This window comes from Acinonyx jubatus, chromosome C2, assembly GCF_027475565.1.
Source record: "Acinonyx jubatus isolate Ajub_Pintada_27869175 chromosome C2, VMU_Ajub_asm_v1.0, whole genome shotgun sequence".
Taxonomy (NCBI): domain Eukaryota; kingdom Metazoa; phylum Chordata; class Mammalia; order Carnivora; family Felidae; genus Acinonyx; species Acinonyx jubatus.
The window spans coordinates 140,967,201-140,988,127 of NC_069384.1; the positions used below are offsets into that span (position 1 = coordinate 140,967,201).

Genomic DNA, 20,927 nt, shown 5'->3' on the forward strand with positions numbered 1-20,927 from the left:
TAAGTGATAAGATCCCTAAGGGTGTCTTTTGTTCTACTGAGGTAACTCTGAGCCTTGATTAGAAGCTTTGAATTTTCAGCCCCATCCCTGATCCTCCAGAGAGAGGAGAGGGAAGAAAATGGGAGTTAACAATTGCTCATGCCTACATAAGGAGGTCTCCACAGAATTCCAACAGTAGAGGGTTTGGAGAGCTTTCAGGTAGGTGAACACAAGCACACCAGTGCTGTGACACCCCCAATTCCATGGGGACAGAAGCTCCTGTGTTCAGGACCCTCACCCTACACAAGAAAACCTTGGTTTGTGAGCATAATTTATTCTGGAAACATGCTTGCAATCCAAAGCACTTGTATATCAAAGCAAATTTCCCCATAAGCAATCATGGAAACTCAGATGATTCACAACCGAAAATATTTCGGGTTTCCACAACCGGAAAATATTCATATCAAAATGACTACAGTACTGTAATATAATACAAAATAATAAATAAAATACAAAATATAAACAGAAATAAACAAATTAACCCGCACTTCCCTTTGAAAACCTTCGTGGCTGGTGTGAGGGAGACAAGAGAGAGGAAGGTAATTGTCTAGGACGACTTTTACTATCGCTAAAGAAACCACTGATATCTATCGGCTCAATGGAACCTTTTTTCTGCACGGAGGCCTATTATACGCTTGCACGGATGTTGACTAAGTACGGTATTAATAAACTCCTGTCACATACTGTATTTAATGTAACTGGCAATAAGGCAGCAGAGGAAAATGTCTATGTCTGCAGGCAGCCTGGCCTAGAATGAAGCAAAGCATCCCTAAGCTTACTCTTATATGCAAAAGCAAAGGACTGCCCACAGGTGCTTTGAAGTGACAAAAATACACCAGTGTCAGTTGTGGGCACCTGCCAATGTTCTGAAAAATCGCCGATTTCTGCCAAGCACCGCGGCCTGAGACAGAGTATCTGAGCATGGGAGACGATCACCCACAATCCCACAGGGAGGGAGGGAGGGAGAGAGGGAGATCAGCTGTGATTGGGTGACATTCAGCATCACATGCTACTCGTGTTGCAAGATATGGCTCATGTAGCGAGTTAAAATGTATTAGAAATGCTTGCGCATCATGGGGAACGCTTGCAGAACGAGCTTCTCGCATTCCAAGGTTTCACTGTGTATCTCTTTATCTAGCTGTTCATCTGCTTCCTTTATTGTATCCTTTAATAAACCGGTAAACTTAAGTGAGTTCTATGGCTGCTCTCACAAATTGTTCAAATCTGAAGAGGGGCTCATGGGAATCTCTAGCCAAATCTGGCAGAAGTTGCTGAAGGCAACAGTTCAAGTGAGAACCCTCCTAGCTTCTTAATTGTTTGCCACCTCCTTCCTCCCTATCCCACCCACCCCCAGTGGAATCCCCAACGGCAGCTGGAGAGGGAAAAAGAGAAGCAGCAGGACCAGGCAGGAGGTTCTCATTCGCAGACCCATCACTGCAGCAGGCCAAAGCTGGGGGCAGGGCAGAAGAGTTTCCCACGCATTCAGTTCCGGTTTCGAATTGTAACTTCAACTGAACACTTGAAGGACTAAAAACAAACAAACTGTACTTTGACCTGTCTAGGAGTTACAATGAATAGAAAAGTCATAGAACCACCAGAATTTCCATTTGGAAAAAGCAAACATTACCTCCCCTGAATAAATTTTTAAAAGACAGTGGAAAATAAAAATAAATTTGAACTTTGATTTGGTAACTTGAACTTTACAAGTTCTGCATATTCCATATACTAGTTTCATTGCTGTCAGAACCACTGAAATAATCATAATTTAGAGTCAGGGGGTAGACTGTGGGGAAATAGGTTTTCCCACAAAATAGAAATCCGAAGGCAGAAATATCATCCAAATCCAGGTGACGTGACTATACTTTCTCTTTCTGGATGAAGAGCCAGTCTTTATGGTAATGAATAGGATTCAAGAGGCCTAATATTTTTTAACATCGTCTTAAGTTGAGATGTCTAAAATGTTAGCTTGCTTTTTAGACCAACAGCATCATTATCACCTAGGAACTGGTTAGAAATGCAAATTCTCAGGTCCCTCCCCTGGCTTACTGAATCAGAAATTTAGAGAGTGGTCCCAGCACTCTGTGTTTAACAAGGCTGTGATTCTCCCCCACCTCCCATTAACCCTCAGTTTCCTAAAGTCTGAGGACCACGGGTGTAGGATATTCCAGAATATTGACATAAGCCTTTATATCAAAAGGCAGCAACAGAACACAATTCTAGCATTTAAAAAAAAAAAAAAACTCATGCAGTAGACAGGACACTATTTGAGCTGGGAGAGAACTGTCCCAGCAGATAGGGGTGGGGGTCATGTAGACACAGCTGACAAGCAGAGGGATGTAGTGTCAGGAAGCCATGCAGGGAATCATGCTAGCCCCCCTGTCATATGTGTTTTATGTGCCCATGAAGCAGTCAGGTGGGAATAAAGTCACATACAAAGATGCATACATTCACACAGGTCAGTGAAATGTCATGTCCATGACTATTATGCACATGCAGGTGCTTAAAAAACTTAACATTCTTCACTGAACACTTGAGAGTTCAAGAAAAGAGTGAATCTATATATGAGCCATACAACTGCATTATTTATTAAATGAGCTGGAAGCTTATGGCTTGTCACACAAATAAAAGGTTGAATTGTTTCTGTCTCTGTCTGTCTGTCTGTCTCTCTCTCTCTCACACTCAATCACACACACACACACACACACACACACACACACACACACCCCTATTTATTAAAACCTGCACCAGCAGGGGCACCAGGCTGGCTTAGTCGGTTAACCCTCTGACTTCAGCCCAGGTTATGATCTCACGGTTCTTCGTGAATTGGAGGCCTGAGTTGAGCTCTGTGCTGACAGCTCAGAGCGTGGAGCTGCTTTGGATTCTGTGTCTCCCTCTCTCTCTGCCCTTCCCCCACTCAGCTCTGTCTCTCTCTCTCTCAAAAATAAATAAGTATTTAAAAATTAAAAAATAAATAAATAAATAAAATCTGCACCAGTATAAAAGTGAAAATTACAGGTGTAGCTGGTCACCGTAAACACCCAAAGTCACGTGGCTAGGATGGGGTAGACCCAAGTCGCCCACCCAGGCAGTAAATTGTTCTTTTAACCACTCCACTATACGACTTCCTGCGAAACTGAGAGCACTTTATACATTAGTCTATAATAACAGATAGTCTGCCTGTTGCAACAGATTATCCATTTTCCATCTAAAATTTATCTAAAATTACTTCTTGTGAGAACTGGGGCAAGGTATCTAACCTCAATGAGTAAACCAATGTTTACTCTTTCAATTCATAAGGCTGTTATAAAAATGATGCAAAGTATGTGCAATAGCACCTAGGTCCCTAGGTGGGAGGTCCATAAAATTCTTACAAATGCTTTGAAGAGCGAAGAATACACCACCACCGGTCAGTTCCGACTCCCTCAAGGTAGACCCGTAAAGTCTAAGTGTGGGGGAGCATTACCATACATATTCCCAACTTGGAAATTGGTTGGCTTAATGGTATCTCCCGTGAAACAATGGATTTGTGTATTCAATTCACAAAGACTCAAAGAATACCAACATGCCCCCAATCACAGGAAAGTGCACGCTATAGTCAGAGGGCTACAAGCTGCTATGGACCAGCTCAAGTGTTCAGCCAGCCACTGTAATGGGAGTTTATTCACATTATCTTAATGAATCCTCATGACAGTGAGTTTGATATCATTGTCATCATGTTCTAGATGAGAAGATGACAGCATTGGTGGGTTAATCAACTTGTCCATGTCACGATTAGAAGATGTGACAAAATAAATGGAGTACTACATGGCAATGAGAAAGGACGAAATATGGCCCTTTGTAGCAACGTGGATGGAACTGGAGAGTGTGATGCTAAGTGAAATAAGCCATACAGAGAAAGACAGATACCATATGTTTTCACTCTTATGTGGATAATGAGAAACTTAACAGAAACCCATGGAGGAGGGGAAGGAAAAAAAAAAAAAAAGAGGTTAGAGTGGGAGAGAGCCAAAGCGTAAGAGACTCTTAAAAACTGAGAACAGGGGCGCCTGGGTGGCGCAGTCGGTTAAGCGTCCGACTTCAGCCAGGTCACGATCTCGCGGTCCGGGAGTTCGAGCCCCGCGTCAGGCTCTGGGCTGATGGCTCAGAGCCTGGAGCCTGTTTCCGATTCTGTGTCTCCTTCTCTCTCTGCCCCTCCCCCGTTCATGCTCTGTCTCTCTCTGTCCCAAAAATAATAAATTAAAAAAGTGGAAAAAAAATTAAAAAAAAAAAAACTGAGAACAAACTGAGGGTTGATGGGGGGTGGGAGGGAGGGGAGGTTGGGTGATGGGTATTGAGGAGGGCACCTTTTGGGATAAGCACTGGGTGTTGTACGGAAACCAATTTGACAATAAATTTCATATATTGAAAAAAAAAAAAAGAAAATACCAAAAATCAAAATTTGATAGTACTCCCTTCCACTGAAAGTTGATGAAAAGGAGATTTTCCAGTTTCCGGGGTGAGTAGAAAGTGGTAAGTTCCTGGAAAGTGATTTGTCAGTAGGTATCAATAGCGTTAAAGATAAAACTTCCAGGAATTTCTCCAAAGAAGGCGATCATATTTAAAACTATTTAAGTACATGGTTGTTTATTACAGCATTAAATGTAATTCCAAACTGATCTGAAAAAAAATCTAAGCAGAAATTTTAAATAAAATATGGAGTGTTCCTTTAAAAAAAAAAAGATGTGACAAAATAATATAATGTAATATATTACATTGCAATATAATATATAATAATATATAATATATATATTAGAAGATGTGACAAAATAATATAATGTAATATATTACATTGCAATATAATATATAATATTATGATGTATAATATGTATATAATTTTTCTTTTTATATATAATATATCTTTTATATATATGTATAATTTCTTTTATATATATATATAATTTATTGTCAAATTGGTTTCCATACAACACCCAGTGCTCATCCCAACAAGTGTCCTCCTCAATGCCCATCACCGCTTTCTCCACTCCCCCACCTCCCATTAACCCTCAGTTTCCAAGAGTCTCTTATGGTTTCCCTCCCTCCCTCTCTATAACTCCCCCTCCCCCATGGTCTTCTGTTAAGTTTCTCAAGATCCACATATGAGTGAACACATATGGTATCTGTCTTTCTCTGACTGACTTATTTCACTTAGCATAACACCCTCCAGTTCCATCCACGTTGCTACAAATGGCCAGATTTCATTCTTTCTCATGGGCAACAGACTTTACACATGTGTGGGACTCGATTAATGGTTTCTGGATTTTCGGCCATGGGTGCCACCTTCATGACTTATGCTATTTCCGGATGATACCTGTAAGGGACCACCATCATTCCTTGCCACAGACAAAAGGTATTTACAGAAATTAAAACAAAAAACTGAACAATGGCATTAGGCCCTAGCTACAGGCTGTTTCCTTTCTTTTTGTGAAAATGGAGATTGACAAGCATTTGGGAAGGGTACAAACATACTAGCCTTAACCTGAAACTTTCTACTTACCATAACCAATATGATTTTATAGTATTGGAAAGAGAACGCTATTGGGTAGGTGATTTAATGTCATTTAACGTCTTATCCAGAAACCAACTCCAATTGTGTCATGTGTCACCAAAGAACATTTGCAGTGGCCCCAGTGTTACTTATCTACACTTTAGGAAATGATGGACCAGAATGTTTTCAAGGTTCTTTCTGGTCCTTCAATTTTATGGAAAGTTTTCCTTCTTATGCCTTTGGAATCAACCTATTACCTAAATTAATGTACTTTCAGGCAGTGCTCAGTCATGCGTGGGTGTGTCATAAACATTGGTAATGGATAAAATGGATAAAATACATACATCACCCCCATTCAAACTTACGTCAGCGATCAGAACACAGGAATGCAAGTTATCCAATTCACCTGTAAATTTAACAGTTCCCTAAAGCTGAATATGTCTCCAGTGACTAGGAACAAACACTGGGGAGAAGGCTACCTGTCAAAACAGAACACAGCTCACATCAGCTCAAAATGGTGCGAAGGAATTTTGCTGGCTATTTTCTACTGAGTAAAGAGCACTATCAATTCACATCTGGAGTTTATCTGTAAATATAAATCACCTTCCAAATGAGCCTTTCTGCCTCCCCAGAAAGTTTCATTTCTATAAAGAGATAAGACAGACAATTCTTAGGCAGAAGGAAGAAGATATGGACAAAGAGTGTGCATGTCTGCTTGCTCCTTGCCGGCTTTCCCCAAACTGTAAAAATTAAAACAATGAATAATGAATTGGAAAAATAACAGCTGATTAGAAATAAAACAACTTGATAAAAGTACTGCAGAACTGTTCTCTGTTGATTGGCCTCACTACGGGCAGCAGAAGCTCCCAGATAGTCAATACTGGCGATTTTTAAATGCAAATGTCCCTTCCATTTCCAATTACCCTCCTGGGAAATTTCACTTGAACAATTCACTAGATACAATTTTCACCTCTGTAAATTTTGCTGTCCCTTTCACAGACTTGAGAGTCCGTGGAAAGCATGCATAAATGACTTAGTAAAGCAAGTGGCTGAATGTCATGCTTAATTTTAAGTGCTATCTGAAGATACCATGCCAAGAATCGAAAGATGCTAACAGAAACGTCAAGGAGAAAACCCCTGCTAGGGTCCAGTGTGAGTATATATCATCCAAACTGGAATGGACTTACAAAATTAAGAAGAAATGTATCAGTTACAGAATAGGATGCTAAAAACCACCCCAAAATTCATTCCCGTAAAAGAACGATTATTTATTATTTCTCTTGAGTTTTTGCATCGGCCAGGGGTTGACTGATACAAGTTGAGCTCGGCTGGGAACAGCTCTGGCTTCATGTGTCTCTCATTTTCCTCCTGGGTCCAACCGGCTTGTCTAGGCATATCCTTCTCATGTCCATGGCAGAAATTCAAAGGTGTAAACTCAACGGCATAAGTGCTTTTCTCAAGCTTCTACATGAATCAGTTAACATGCAAGTCACGTGGCTGAAGCTAGAATCAAGAAATAGGGAAATACTGTCCCTTCCTTGGCGAACAGAACTACAAAGGCACATGCCAAACAACACAGATATAGTGCACTGACCACTACAGTTGTTTAGGGAGAGAAGTATTGGTGCCACAAACTCACTCTATCTCGGGCTAGAATTAATAAACCAAGACATCTTAAACAATCTGCCTCAAAGTGAGTGTATATTGAAAAAACACAATAGAAAAAGATGCGGCTATTGTATGATATTAATCAAGTCACATCACCTCTCTAGGCCTCTCTAGGCCTCAATTTTCTCGTGGAATCTTATATCTTATGATTCTAAGTATTACTAGAAGCAATTGTATTCATTTCCTCCATAAATGAAGATACACATGAAAATTGAAATGAGAAAGCATACATGTTGTGATTTATCTTAAACCTTCTGCTAGATGGTCATTAATCTCATTACTCGATACAGATTCCAATCAGGATGAGGGCACGTAGGCCAGTGCTTGTTTCCATGACTGTGCAGCTGTCCCACCTACATGGAAATACCATAGGAACAGACTATTAAACCAAGCTGTGTTTGCAACTGCTCCCTAGAACCTTATTATGAATAATATGTGTGCTAATCAGAAATTCAATTAATAGGGATTTGAAAAGATTTAGAGCAATACATCCTTTTCCCTTACTTCATTCTCTTGCAATGAGAGTGAAGAATGGATGTGGTTATTTTAATAACAAAAAAAGCCATCTGCCTACAAGGGTGATTGCAGCTTGGTACCCTCTGTCCCAGGTACTCTCAGAAGTCCACAAACATCTTGGCCTAACACTGAAGTCTGTCTGCTTTCACATTTGAGCATTTTTTTCTCTCCCTCCTACCATCACTGCATTCACTTACACAACTGATCAAAAATAACCTCCCCCCCCGCCCACCCCCCCCCCCCCCCCCCGTGGTACCCTTCCAGCTAGAGTCTTGGACATCTTCCTTACTATACTCTGAAACATGTCAGGTGCCAAGAATAGATGGGCCTCTGTCCTATCGTAAAGGGGGCGGATGGGAGGTATTCTTGTATTTTTTCTTACTTTTTTTCCTTTTTAATAGACTTTATTTCTTAGAACAGGTTTAGATTACAGAAAAATTGAGAGAGTAGTAGAGTTCTGATTTCCCTCATATTACTTGCCCCTACTATTAACATCTTACATGAATATGACACATTTTTTTTGCATATAATGAACCAACAGCGATATACCGTTATTAACTAACGCTCATAGTTTATTTAAATTTCCTTGGTTTTTACCAAATGATCTTTTTCTGTTCAGGATTCCATATTACATTTATGTTAGGTCCCTTTAGGCTCCTCCTAGCGGTGGTCATTCCTCAGACTTTGTTTAGATTACCTGGAGACTTTTATTTTTTTTTAATTTTTTTTTTCAACGTTTATTTATTTTTGGGACAGAGAGAGACAGAGCATGAACGGGGGAGGGGCAGAGAGAGAGGGAGACACAGAATCGGAAACAGGCTCCAGGCTCTGAGCCATCAGCCCATGAGCCTGACACGGGGCTCGAACTCACGGACCGCGAGATCGTGACCTGGCTGAAGTCGGACGCTCAACCGACTGCGCCACCCAGGCGCCCCGACCTGGAGACTTTTAAAGAGTACTGGTCAGGTGTTTTGTTGGATGCTCTATTATTAGAATTTGTCTACTATCATGAAAGAGTGGGTTTATGGGTTATTGGGAAGAAGTCCAGACAGATAAATTTCCATTTTCACATCCTATCAAGTATATGTACCAGCAATGTAATTTATAACTATTGATGTTGGCCTTGACCACCTGACTAAGGTAGTGTTTGTCAGGTTTCTCCACAATGAAATTACTCTTTCCTCCCCTTTCTATGCTGTACATTTTGAAAAGAACTCCCTCTGGTCGGCCTACATTTAAGGAGGGAGAGTTTATGCTCTAGCTCCTTGAGGGTGGATCTCTACATAAAATATTTGGAATTCTTCCGTGCATGGGCTTTGTCAATTCTTACTCATTTATTAATCTATTCAATCACTTATTTACGTCATTTGGAGTCATGTATACTTATTTATAGAGTTAAAGTCTAATACTCTATTTTTTCCCCTCAAGTTGTCCCATTTTTGGCCATTAGGAGCTCTTTTAGTTGGCTCTTGTCTCCCATTGGTATGTCCCCCTTACTGTGTGTGTGTGTGTATGTGTGTGTGTGTGTGTGTGTGTGTGTGTGTGTGTGTGTGTATCACCTTCTTCTTTTTTATTTAGTTCGTTTTTACTTTCTGGTGCTACAAGATGATGCAGGCTCATCTTGTATATTTCCTCTCCAAGTCGTAGAATCAGTCATTTCTCCAAGTAGCCCTCGCAGGGCTACTTGTTTTGGAGAACGTTGTTAGAAACCAAGGTCCAGGTGCTAGTGTGTTTATTGCTATTGGAATGTTAATTCTATTAGTCTCTCTCAGCTGACAGAGCAAAAAAAAATGTGTTTATACTAATCTATATATATACTCATATCTATAAATATTTATATGCATAAAAATCTGTGTCTGTATGAAGCTAAACATAAGTTCATACTGATGGGCCCAACTCTAATCCACTGCATATGGGTCATTGTAGCCTCTTCTTGCTCATCTGGAACCTCCCAATCCAATAGTGGAAGAACTGGTCCCCACCATCAGCTATCCATTTAATTCTTAAATTCCAGGATACATGCATGGCAGTATCAGAATTGTTAAACTGAATCCTCATGGGAAACAACTTTATCAACTAGGATACAGTTTGTTTTTTTTTTCTTTAGTCTGACGAAGTCAACTCATTTCCAATAATACTTAGGTTGACAAGTTTCCCCCTCATCTGCTTCAGTGAGGTACTTCCACACATTTGTACTATAGTTAGATTCTTTTGTCACTGTCTGTATTCCTTCTTGAGGTCCCAAGATTCTTTATTTATATCTTTATATAGTAAATGGTAATTGGGAGTTCAAAGTCAATAACGTCGATCAATGTTCCCCACTTCTCAAACCTTTCCACACAATGATTCCTCTGTTTTTCATTTCATATCATTGAAGAATTAAATAATAAACTCATAGAATATAACAACCATTAGGAGTCTCAGGGGTTTCCTCACTCGTTCAGCCAAGGAATGGCAGGCCAAACAAATCATACAGTTTGTCCAAGGACTAGGACTCAGATCTCTTAGTTCCCAAACCAAAACCATTTTCCTTATACCACCTAATATACGGGGAGAAGAGTGCTGTCTGTAAGGAAAATCAAGCTTTGATTGTTCTGATATATCTAAGTTCCCAGTTCCCGGTGACATTGCAAACTTGGGCTTGCCACACTGTGGCTCTTTATGCAGTGTGCTTTCAAGTCAGTTAACTGTCCCTTTGTCCTATAAGAGCATGCATGCCGACCCAAGCAAAATGTGGTCATTTCCAGGGTAGCCTCTACGCTACCATTGCACATAGATTGAATATCCTTTCCAAATCTTGTGAAAAGGAAGGGGAAGAAGAGTGGATCTCTTTAGATCAACAAAAATCATAAATCTTTAGTTCTCATTGTTCAGAGCATCAGCTCCAGCGTTGCCTCTTCCTGCAGCCTTCCCAGATTCATCTCTCTCTTTCCCTGTGTTTCTATAGCCTTTGTCACACTACTTTCTGTCATTAGATATAAAATCTTGAGGTCTGAGACCGATGGCATTTATTTCGATTCCTTCCATAGATGACTTTATCAGTGGCAAATAAAATATTTTGATTAATATTTGTTTAGGCCATTAGTAAAGGGTGAATGAAGGGAGTTAGAAACACCATTAAGAAGTTAGAAAGAGGGGGCACCTGGGTGGCTTAGTCGGTTGAGCATCCGACTTCGGATGAGGTCATGATCTCACAGTTCATGAGTTTCAGCCCCGCATCAAGCTCACTGCTGTCAGCCCAGAGCCCACTTTGGATGCTTTCTCTCTCTCTCTCTCTCTCTCTCTCTCTCTCTCTCTCTCTCTCTTCCCCATTCATGTTCTTTCAAAAATCAATAAAAAAATTTTTAGAAAACGTTACAAAGAGGGGTGCCTTGGTGGCCATGGGATTGAGCCCCATGTCAGACTCCATAGTCAGCTTGGAATTCTCTCTCTCTCCCTCTCTCTATGCCCCTCTCCTGCTTACACTCTCTTACCCTTTCCCACTCTCTCTCAAAATGAACAAATACACTTTTTAAAAAAGTTAGAAACAGGAATAAGATGGGAAAAAGAGAAAACCAATACCAGCCATGAAAAGAACAAGAAAAGGATGAAAAAAAGTATGATTCAAGTTGCATTAGCAACCTTAGGGCCCAAAGGAGAAAGAGGATTCAGGCTACCTAAGAAAGAGTCCATACACTCTGTAAAAACATAGATATGGGATGATCATGAATATATAGTCCTTCTAGAATGCTAACCATCATGATATCAGTAAAGATCCTTCTGTGTCTCCAAGGTAGAGGATGCCCATAGACTTATGACATAAAGGTTAGAAGAAATCTAAAAACAACCTCATCTACCTTCCTCTCACTCATTGCTATACCTCATAGTGCCCAGCACTGTAAGTGGAAGTCAGAGTATCACAGGTCCCCAGGGTTGCATGAGAAGGGATTCTGGATAGAACCAAAGACCATGAAAGCCAGAGCCTCATATTCCCATTTGAGATACCTTTTAGCCAAGAGACAGAAACTTGACCTTGGGGTTCAAAGTCACAGAACCACAAAGATCTTTCCATAACAGTGACTGATGCCTTCACAAGGACATGAGAAAGGTAGATAGAATAGATAGATAGAATTTGTAGTTTCAGATGAAAAAGCTGGAAAAAAAAAAGCCTCTGTCATTGATAATGGACCCTAGGGTAATCAAGAACTGAACAGAATCATGGAAGAGACTGTTAAGTGAAATTGTTTCAGAAAAGTAAATAAAAATTACATGTCTAGGTGGCTCAAATGGTTAAGCATCCCACTCTTGGGTTCAGCTCAGATCTTGAGCTCTCAGTTCATGAGATCAAGCCCTGCATTGAGCTCTGTGGTGTCAGCACAGAGTCTGCTTGAGATTCTCTCTCTCCTCCTCTCTCTCTCTGCCCCTCCCCTGCTCATGATCTCTTGTATTCTTTCTCTCTCTTTCTCTCCTTCTCTCTCTAAAAATAAATAAATAAACTTTAAACAAAGTGGGACACTTGAGTGGCTCAGTCGGTTGGACATCCGACTTCGACTTAGGTCATGATCTCACAGCTCATGAGTTTGAGCCCTGCGTTGGGCTCTGTGCTGACAACTCAGAGCCTGGAGCCTGCTTCGGCTTCTGTGTCTCCCTCTCTCTGCCCCTCGTCTGCTCACACTCTGTGTCTCTCTGTCTCTCAAAAATAGTTAAACATTGGAAAAATGTTTAAAAAAAAGTAAATAAAAGTAATAGAGAAGAGCCAAAAATGTCTATAGACATGTATTCAAATCTGCCCACTTCTGGGTGATTTGGGGCATGTTACTTGCACTTGTCTAGCCTTACTCTCATTTCTTGTAAAATTATAATAATGATACTTATCTGGTAAGATTGCTATAAGGGTAAAATGAGAAAAAGTAGGTAAAACAACAAAGAGCCTGAAATACAGAGAAAGAAGTCATCATCATCACCATCAACAATCAGCAAATCAACAATTGCCAAAATTTGTCAAGTACTTATTGTTTGCTAAACATTGTACTAGGTGTGTTACATGTAGTTGTTATTATTAGTATTGTTGACCAATCAGCAATATCAGAAGGTTATGGATTTTCCTTTTTATAAAAAGGCCATCAAGTCAGACTAGTTTTCTCATGCCTTGAAGAATTTGTATAAAGCAGCCTAAAGGCAGGAGAATGGTAAGTGATCCCACCCAAGTCTTTTGCCTTCTTAAAATTCGTGGTGAAATGAAACATCCCAGGCAATGCTAGTCACGAGATAGAGAGGAAAGAGACGTGCCATTTGTACATTTCCCAGTCTTCTGAGAGTTAGCTTTCAATATCTACTGCCCTGTATCAGTCCAGAGAGGAGGTTTTATGAACTGGTTTCTTCTCAGGCCCAGATAGCTGCAGCCATGTGTCTCTTTAGAGTGAGGGCTGAATTTCTCAGTTACTGGTAACAATTTCTTTTAAGAAAGAGGAAAGCAAATTGCCACTTAAAAAAAAAAAAACCTGCCTAAATTTCAGGAGCATTAATTACTATTGCCCTTAAGCTTCTGGGAACTCATGCTGTCTTTTTCCATGGTGATTATCATGATTACATATGCTATTTAATTTTATATCTTGGTCTCTACAGAAATTACAGATATGTTTCAGCTTAGCTAGAGGAGTTTTCAATCAAAGCAAGTTAACATGATTTACCTCATTCTAGATTAAATTCAGTATGGTTGTGTTCATCTTAAATGTGTGATCATATCCTTGGGCTTTTCAACGCGAAGTTTTGTATAGATATCCAGTCCTTTTTATTGTCAGCTGGAAAGCCTTATGTGATCATTTGGTCTAGGTCCTGACCTTCACTGCTAGGCTAGCCCAGTGAGGAAATGGCTAAAAGGTCAGGCTACATCCTTCTCCCGCACTGATCTGGAATAATTTGAAGCCAGTGCCAGACTCCCACTGGTTCCCATTATCTTTGTCTGATACAACACAGTAAGAATTTCCTGGTCAAATCAAGGGACAGATAATTCCTGATGAGCCTGAGAGCCAAGAGGAGCTCACATCAAGGGCTTTGGAGGCCCTACTCTTCCTTTAAATGGAGATATGTGTTGTCAAAACCAAGCAAGGAACAGAGGATTATAACAGGTTCCTGATTCTACATTTCCCCAAACACCAGTAATTGTTTTATACCAACTTTTCAAAAGTGAGTACATTTTATTTATGTTTTTGCTCTTGAAGCTGGTGACAGAGAGCTCAATCTAGGAAAATCCATATTCGTGCTGAGAAGTTGTCTGCACAGCAGCAGAGAGAACTTATACTGGTTTCGGTTAAACCTGCGTACAGTTTGGGGACTTTTTGCCTTAAAGGCCCACATGACAAGTCAGACAACTTCCACAAGATGCCATGTATTTGTCCAGTTCGAGGACAGCCTGACATAGCTAGTGGCTTTGCCACTAACAGGACACATATACTTCAAGAAGACACAGCCTTCCTGGACTTTAAGTCCCTCATCTGTGAACTAAAGTAGTTGGGCTAAGTTAATATTTCTCAGCCCTGGACATTGGGGATTTGAATCACTTGGGAAGATTTTTAAAAAGCAATGCCCAGGCCTTACCTTAGACTAATTAAATTAGTTTCTCCAGGGTGTGAAGCTATTTGTTTAAAGTTCCTCTGGCTGAGACGCTTGAGGCCAGATTAGTCCTGAGTTCACATGGTGTGGACATTCTGTCACTTTCAATTTCACATCATCTTGGAATTTTTGGTCAGAGGTGACCGTCTGGTCTCCTGACCCACAGAAACTATGAGATAATAAATGCATATTGTTTTAATTTGCTAAATTTGTGGTAGTTTGTTATACAGCAATAAAAAAGTAATATGTTTTCGAAATGGTATGCTCATGCTCAGCGTGACGGTGCCTGGTGGTATCTTACAGAAAGGTGCGAGGTATATTTTGGGGAAAACTGGACTTGTAATCTGAAAGATAAAATGTAGAATTAAGATTTTCAAAAAAGTGATATACATATGTAAAATTTAAGTTATAATTCCCCAAATACAAGTGCTTAAAATTTATTTTAAAAATTTATTAATTTTTAATTCAGGAAAGACCTATGTGAAAATCTTTGCCATCACAAAACTAAATGCCTTAAGGCTTATTCTTGCCATGTCTTGACCTCAGGTCTCCCATTGGTAAAATGAGGTGAGCAGAGAAGTTCCCTTTCAATTCCTATGAACCTAGGCTCTTTCCATAGCAATCACATCCGCACGACAATGAAGGGTATGCAGTCTGAAGTCAGCCTGATCTGATTCAAATTCTGGTCCACTCATCAGTTTTAGATTTTGGCAAGTGACTGATCAATCTTACTAAGCCGCAGTTTCCTCATCTAAAAAATGGGAATAATAAAATAATCTTCTAGTTTTGTGGGTGGGTTTATCACACGGATTAATGGACATAATGGGTTTTATTAAAGACAGGACTTGACACGTAGTAGTGACTCAAAAACGGTAGTGGTGGTTGCTTTGGTTGCAAGCTGTTCGCTTGATGGCACGAGGAACAATTTGTTTATTTTTGGCACCTGTAATGATCCATCCTAGAAGATCGTTCAGAAAACCTAAGGGGTTGACAACACACATTTGAGAACGTGGAGTTGGGAGGAGAATGAAATCATGGTAGTGTCTGCAGAGGAGGGCAGTGTCCTGCTCCAAAACCAGCATGGAGAGGCAACGTCCTCTACCCCTTCCTCTATTTTCAATGCTTCTTGCTTCAACATCACCAAAGACCAGCACCAAAAGGATGGACGTGACAGAGATTAACAATGCATTCCTAGTAGTTTATCTGGGCTAAAGAACAAAAATATGAATTTTTCCCCCATTCTTTAACTTGTCCCCGATGTATTCTTTCCCTTTTCACTATTGAAGCTAGTCTTCTTCAGACACTATTCTGAACTACTTTCAAAGAGCAGATGTAGTTCTGTTGAAGTTAAATAATGGGTGGCTCGTTGACAGGCTTAAGAAGTCTTCAAATATTATTGTATTGAAGCTGCATCATCGAGGAAGATTATGGCCAAGAAAGATACTCTTTGCTCAAGCAGAGCTGTTAAACAAACAGTTTCCCAAGTCTCACCCTAAATGTGGAGAAGAGAACGATAAAGCTGGCCCCAAGGGAGACTTTATGATTGGCTGACGAGAGTTTTTAAGAAAGTTGCCTGACAACCCCCAGAGCCCGCATTTATTTGGCAAAGAATGGATTGCTTTTCAAAAGAGAAATAAATTAAATAAGAGATAACTTCCCTTGAATGAAAAAAAATTAATAGAAACAGAGGAAGTTCTTAGAGGATAAGTATATGAAATACTAAATTATATTGAAAGATGAAAGTCAAGGCTTAACAAATTCATGACCAGAAATTCCATATGAGCTAAAAATAAAGAAGTTTAGATAAATTCATGGATAAGAGAACCACAAGGAATCATCAGTTTCAAATCAGAGGTCTTGGAGGTGTTCAGAGTCTGAAATAACTTGTCTTAAAAATACAGTCTTGAAAAACATCAAGCACCCCATCCCACAAAAGGTCCCTTGATGATACCATCAGAAAAGTAATTCATCACAAATTGGCCCCTGTATTACATTCTTTTTCTCTTAGACACAAAAGAATAAAAGACAAGAAAAAGAATGATAGTCTGTTTTTTTCAAAATGCTTTTATCTTAAGCATACATACTTTTTTTACAATGTTGCCTATTTATTTATTTTTTTTATTTAATTTATTTTTTTAATTTACATCTAAGTTAGCATATAGTGCAACAATGATTTCAGGAGTAGATTCCTTAATGCTCCTTACCCATTGAGCCCATTCCCCCTTCCCCAACCCCTCTAGTAACCCTGTTTGTTCTCCATATTTAAGAGTCTCTTATGTTTTGTCCCCCTCCCTGTCTTTATGTTATTTTTGCTTCCCTTCCCTTATATTCATCTGTTTTGTATCTTAAAGTCCTCATATGAGTGAAGTCATATGAGATTTGTCTTTTTATGACTGACTAATTTTGCTTAGCATAATACCCTCCAGTTCCATCCACGTGGTTGCAAATGGCAAGATTTCATTCTTTTTGATTGCCGAGTAATACTCCATTGTATATACGTATATACCACATCTTCTTTATCCATTCATCTGTCGGTAGACATTTGGGCTCTTGCATACTTTGGATATTGTTGATAGCGCTTAAAGCATACATACTTTTAATACATACCATGGTATTTATCTGAGGGGCAATCTGCATGAAATTTGTCTTGTTCAGTCAGAATAATTGCTGTAAGCTTTATGATAAAAATCAGAAGAAAATGGCCTATGAGACAGTCCGGCCCCTGGGTCCATGTGGCGCAAAAGTAGGAGGGCCGTTTCCTTGTGCATCCCTGGAAACTGCACCTTCTTCCTCATTCAGAAGGCCGGGAGGCCCCAGGGCTCAGCCTGAGTTCTAGGATGGTACTTTGGCCCCCAGCATTAATATTCTAGTGCTGTGTCATTTCCCCAATAGCAGGTTATAAACCGACTACACCATACGTGATCCTCTGTTGGAACAAGAAGACAAACTCTGGATGGTGGAGAACAAAGTGGAAAGAAAATTTGTTCAGAAGAAGCCTGAGAAAATGATGAGCAGATAGAGAGGCAACAAGATTTGGGAGGCAAGTTGCATCCATCTCCAGTAAAGTACAGACTGAGGAAAAAAAGCAGTGAACTAAGAAAATTGGAAAGACACTTCCTCTGATCTCAGACCTTATATCTTTAAGGAAACACCTTTTTCAACTTACCTGGAAAGAGTCTGAAACACAATTTAGACTTAATCATGAGGGAAGTTGTGTAGGGGAGAATCATCAGTTTAATTAGGAAATCCTTCCTCTGCTCTCTCCTTATGCTAATAACGCCCTTTAAATGTAAATCAGTGCGGAAATGTCTTCAGTTAAAACCATTTGAACCCATAGAAAACCCCTATGAAATTACTGAATGTGGCAAAACTTTCACTCACATGTCACACCTCATTAAATGTGGAAGTCAGGCTTAAGAGAGACCATGTACTAAGGCATACCGAAGAGCCTTTAGCTAGATGACAGATCTCTGAGCAGAAGAAAATGTTTACTGGAGAGAAACCAGTGAATATAACAAAACTTCGTTGATTCTTAGAAAATTTGGACAGAAAGCTTTTAAATGTACTGAGTATGATAAAGTTTTCTGTCAAACTTCTCTCGAACTTTATCCCTTCCTCTACATTTGAAAGGTCATACACACAGAATCCTTACAAATGTTAAGAAATATGGAAATCCCTTTAGCCAAAAGCAAATCCTAATTCATCAAAAAATTCATACTGGAGAGAAACCTTGTGAATGTGGGAAAGCTTCCATTCATATGTCACACTTCAGTCAGCAGAAAACTTGGAGTGGGGAAAACCCCTTTGCCTGTAAGGTATGTGGGAAAGTCTTCAGCCACAAATCAAATCTTACTGAGCATGAACATTTTCATAATAGAGAGAAACCTTTTGAATGTAACGAATGTGGAAAAGCCTTTAGCCAGAAGCAATATGTTATTAAACGTCAGAACACCCACACTGAAGAGAAGCTTTTTGAATGTAATGAGTGTGGAAAATCCTTCAGCCTGAAGGAAAACCTTCTCACCCATCAGAAAATTCACACTGGAGAGATACCTTTTGAGCGTAAGGATTGTGGGAAAGCTTTCATTCAGAAGTCAAACCTCATCAGACACCAGAGAACTCACACGGGAGAGAAGCCTTTTGTATGTAAGGAATGTGGAAAAACCTGCAGTCGCAAATCTAACCTTACCGAGCATGAGGAAATTCATATTGGAGAGAAACCCTTTAAATGTAGTGAATGTGGAACAGATTTGGCCAGAAGAAGTACCTCATAAAACATCAAAACATTCACACTGGAGAGAAACCCTATGAATGTAATGAACGTGGAAAAGCCTTCTCTCAACGAACATCACTTATCATATATGTGGGAATTCATTCAGGTGATAAACCTTATGAATGCAATGTATGCGGAAAAGCCTTCTCTCAAAGTTCATCTCTTACTGTGCATGTGAGAAGCCATACAGGTGAAAATCCCTATGGTTGTAATGAATGTGGGAAAGCTTTCTCTCAATTCTCAACCCTTGCTCTGCATTTGAGAATACACACAGGTAAGAAGCCTTATCAATGTAGTGAATGTGGGAAAGCTTTTAGCCAGAAGTCATACCATATTAGACACCAGAAAATTCATACTCATTAAAAACCCTATAAATATCTTAAAAATTGGAAAGTGTTCATCAGGAGTTTAAACCTCATAGCACATCAGAAATGATCATACTGAAAGAAGATATCACAAATGAGGAAAACAAAAGCTAAAAACTTACTGGACACCATGGAATTTATACTGAAGAGAAAGACATTTATATGATTAAAAATCCTGCCCCCCCCAAAAAAAAAAGCTGATGGCCTAGGTAATGCTGAAACTTTAGATGCATTTCCACCAAACATGCTTCTTCTTGCTGTCTGCATTTATCTGGAGATCTTCACCAATGTAACCAAAAAATAACTTTTAAGTATTGGAAAGGAAGAGACTTTTATGGTATTGATTTAGTAGAACAGAAGAGATTCCGGAAACACCTATGCATCCATTAAAATTTAGAATATGATAGAAATGGCAATAGGAGGTGAGAAGATAATGGGACTATGTAAAAAGTGATTTGGAGGTAATTTGTTCCCCAAAGAAAAAACAGACCATGAACTGTAAACAGAGGTAAGAGCCAAGAGGATAAAAACAAGAATAGAAGCTGTAAACGGAAATGGTTATGACCTTCGGAGTAGGGAGACATCCCTTATAACGAGCTCAAAAATTCTCTGAATTTGTATGCTTAGGAAATATGTACCAGTGTGCTTCCTGTGGCATGATTTGTAGTTAGCCATAAGTTGGAAACGACTTAAAGGCCCATCGGGAACAAAACGGAAAATACTTATGATGGAATACTGTATATCTGTAAAATTTAACAAATGAGATCTGTATGCATTACAGAGAAAGATCTCAAAAGTCATGTTGAAGGGGGAAAATGAAGTTGCAGAATAACACATATATTACAATGCATTTCTGTAAATTTTAACTAAAACTTTACTCACGAAATTCAGTACTTTGTATTGGTAATTGATACATATATGTATGTATGTTTTTAAAATGTTTTTGAAATGGATTGGAAGGATACAGACCGAAATCTTGATAGTGGTTGCTTGTGAAGAGTGGAGCAGGGAAGGGGGTGAGGGTGGGAGGGATGGGATGGGGACTGTTTAAAGGGGGGGGGGTGTTCATTTTTATATATAAATATCCATTTCTCTTAAGAACTAAAGACTGCAAGTAAATATCTCAAAATACTGGATAATTCTGATTGTGGTATGTGGATATCTTGTCTTATTTTTGTACTTTTCTGTATTTTTAAATTTTCTCAAAATTAGTAAGAATGGGGGTGAGGATGGGAACATGGTACCTATAGAAATCATGTTCTAATGGATTCATTCCCAATCAAGTACTAAACTTTTCATAGAAAATATTTCTAGAATTTTATCAATGATGAGTGGATGGACTTGCTCTCTATGTAATATGAAATTATCTATTTTATTAAAATTAAAAATGATCATATAATCCAAAAAAATGGCCTATGAGAACCATATTCAGATGTACAGTTGGCCCTTGATCACACAAAATAAAACATGACTGCTGGTCTCCAGAGATCTTCTCTGGTTCAGTCTACAGATGCAAGGCTGAAAATAGAGCTGTGTAGAGGCTAAGTGTTGGGGAAGGTCATAGAAAAGATGTGACCACACATCGACCCATGAACTGGACCCAGGCCATCAGAGGCTCCTCACTCCCTCTTCTGTCCTTGAAATGTGGGTTCTGTTTGCCTTTCCTACTCTCAGAGGCTGCTCCAAGGATATAAGATATAGCCATGAAATGGGGTGTGGTGTTGAAAACACCTTCATGATGTACATGAACATGACTGAACCCAGTTAAGGCCTTTATGCAAACTTTAAAGGTTTGGCAGGCAGATGTAGGGATCCCCTGTTTTGCTGTTGCCCAAGACAACATCATATGTAAGTTCCCTTTGCTTATTAAACCTGCCACCTACCCACCTGGAGTGGCCTGCCTTTTTCTTGGGGCTCTCCCTGCCCTCCACGCACAGGATCTGGTTTCAGA

General features: G+C 39.5%; 1 protein-coding gene across 1 annotated transcript; it reads left to right on the plus strand.

Annotated features, from left to right (window-relative positions):
• Positions 1 to 17,936: 17,936 nt before the first annotated feature.
• On the plus strand, positions 17,937 to 20,385 carry LOC106980009 (zinc finger protein OZF-like). Its single transcript, XM_015077983.3, is given in 2 exon segments — positions 17,937 to 18,583; positions 18,586 to 20,385. Coding segments are annotated over 2 exon segments (876 nt in total). The 5' UTR covers positions 17,937 to 18,096; the 3' UTR covers positions 18,975 to 20,385.
• Positions 20,386 to 20,927: the final 542 nt, after the last annotated feature.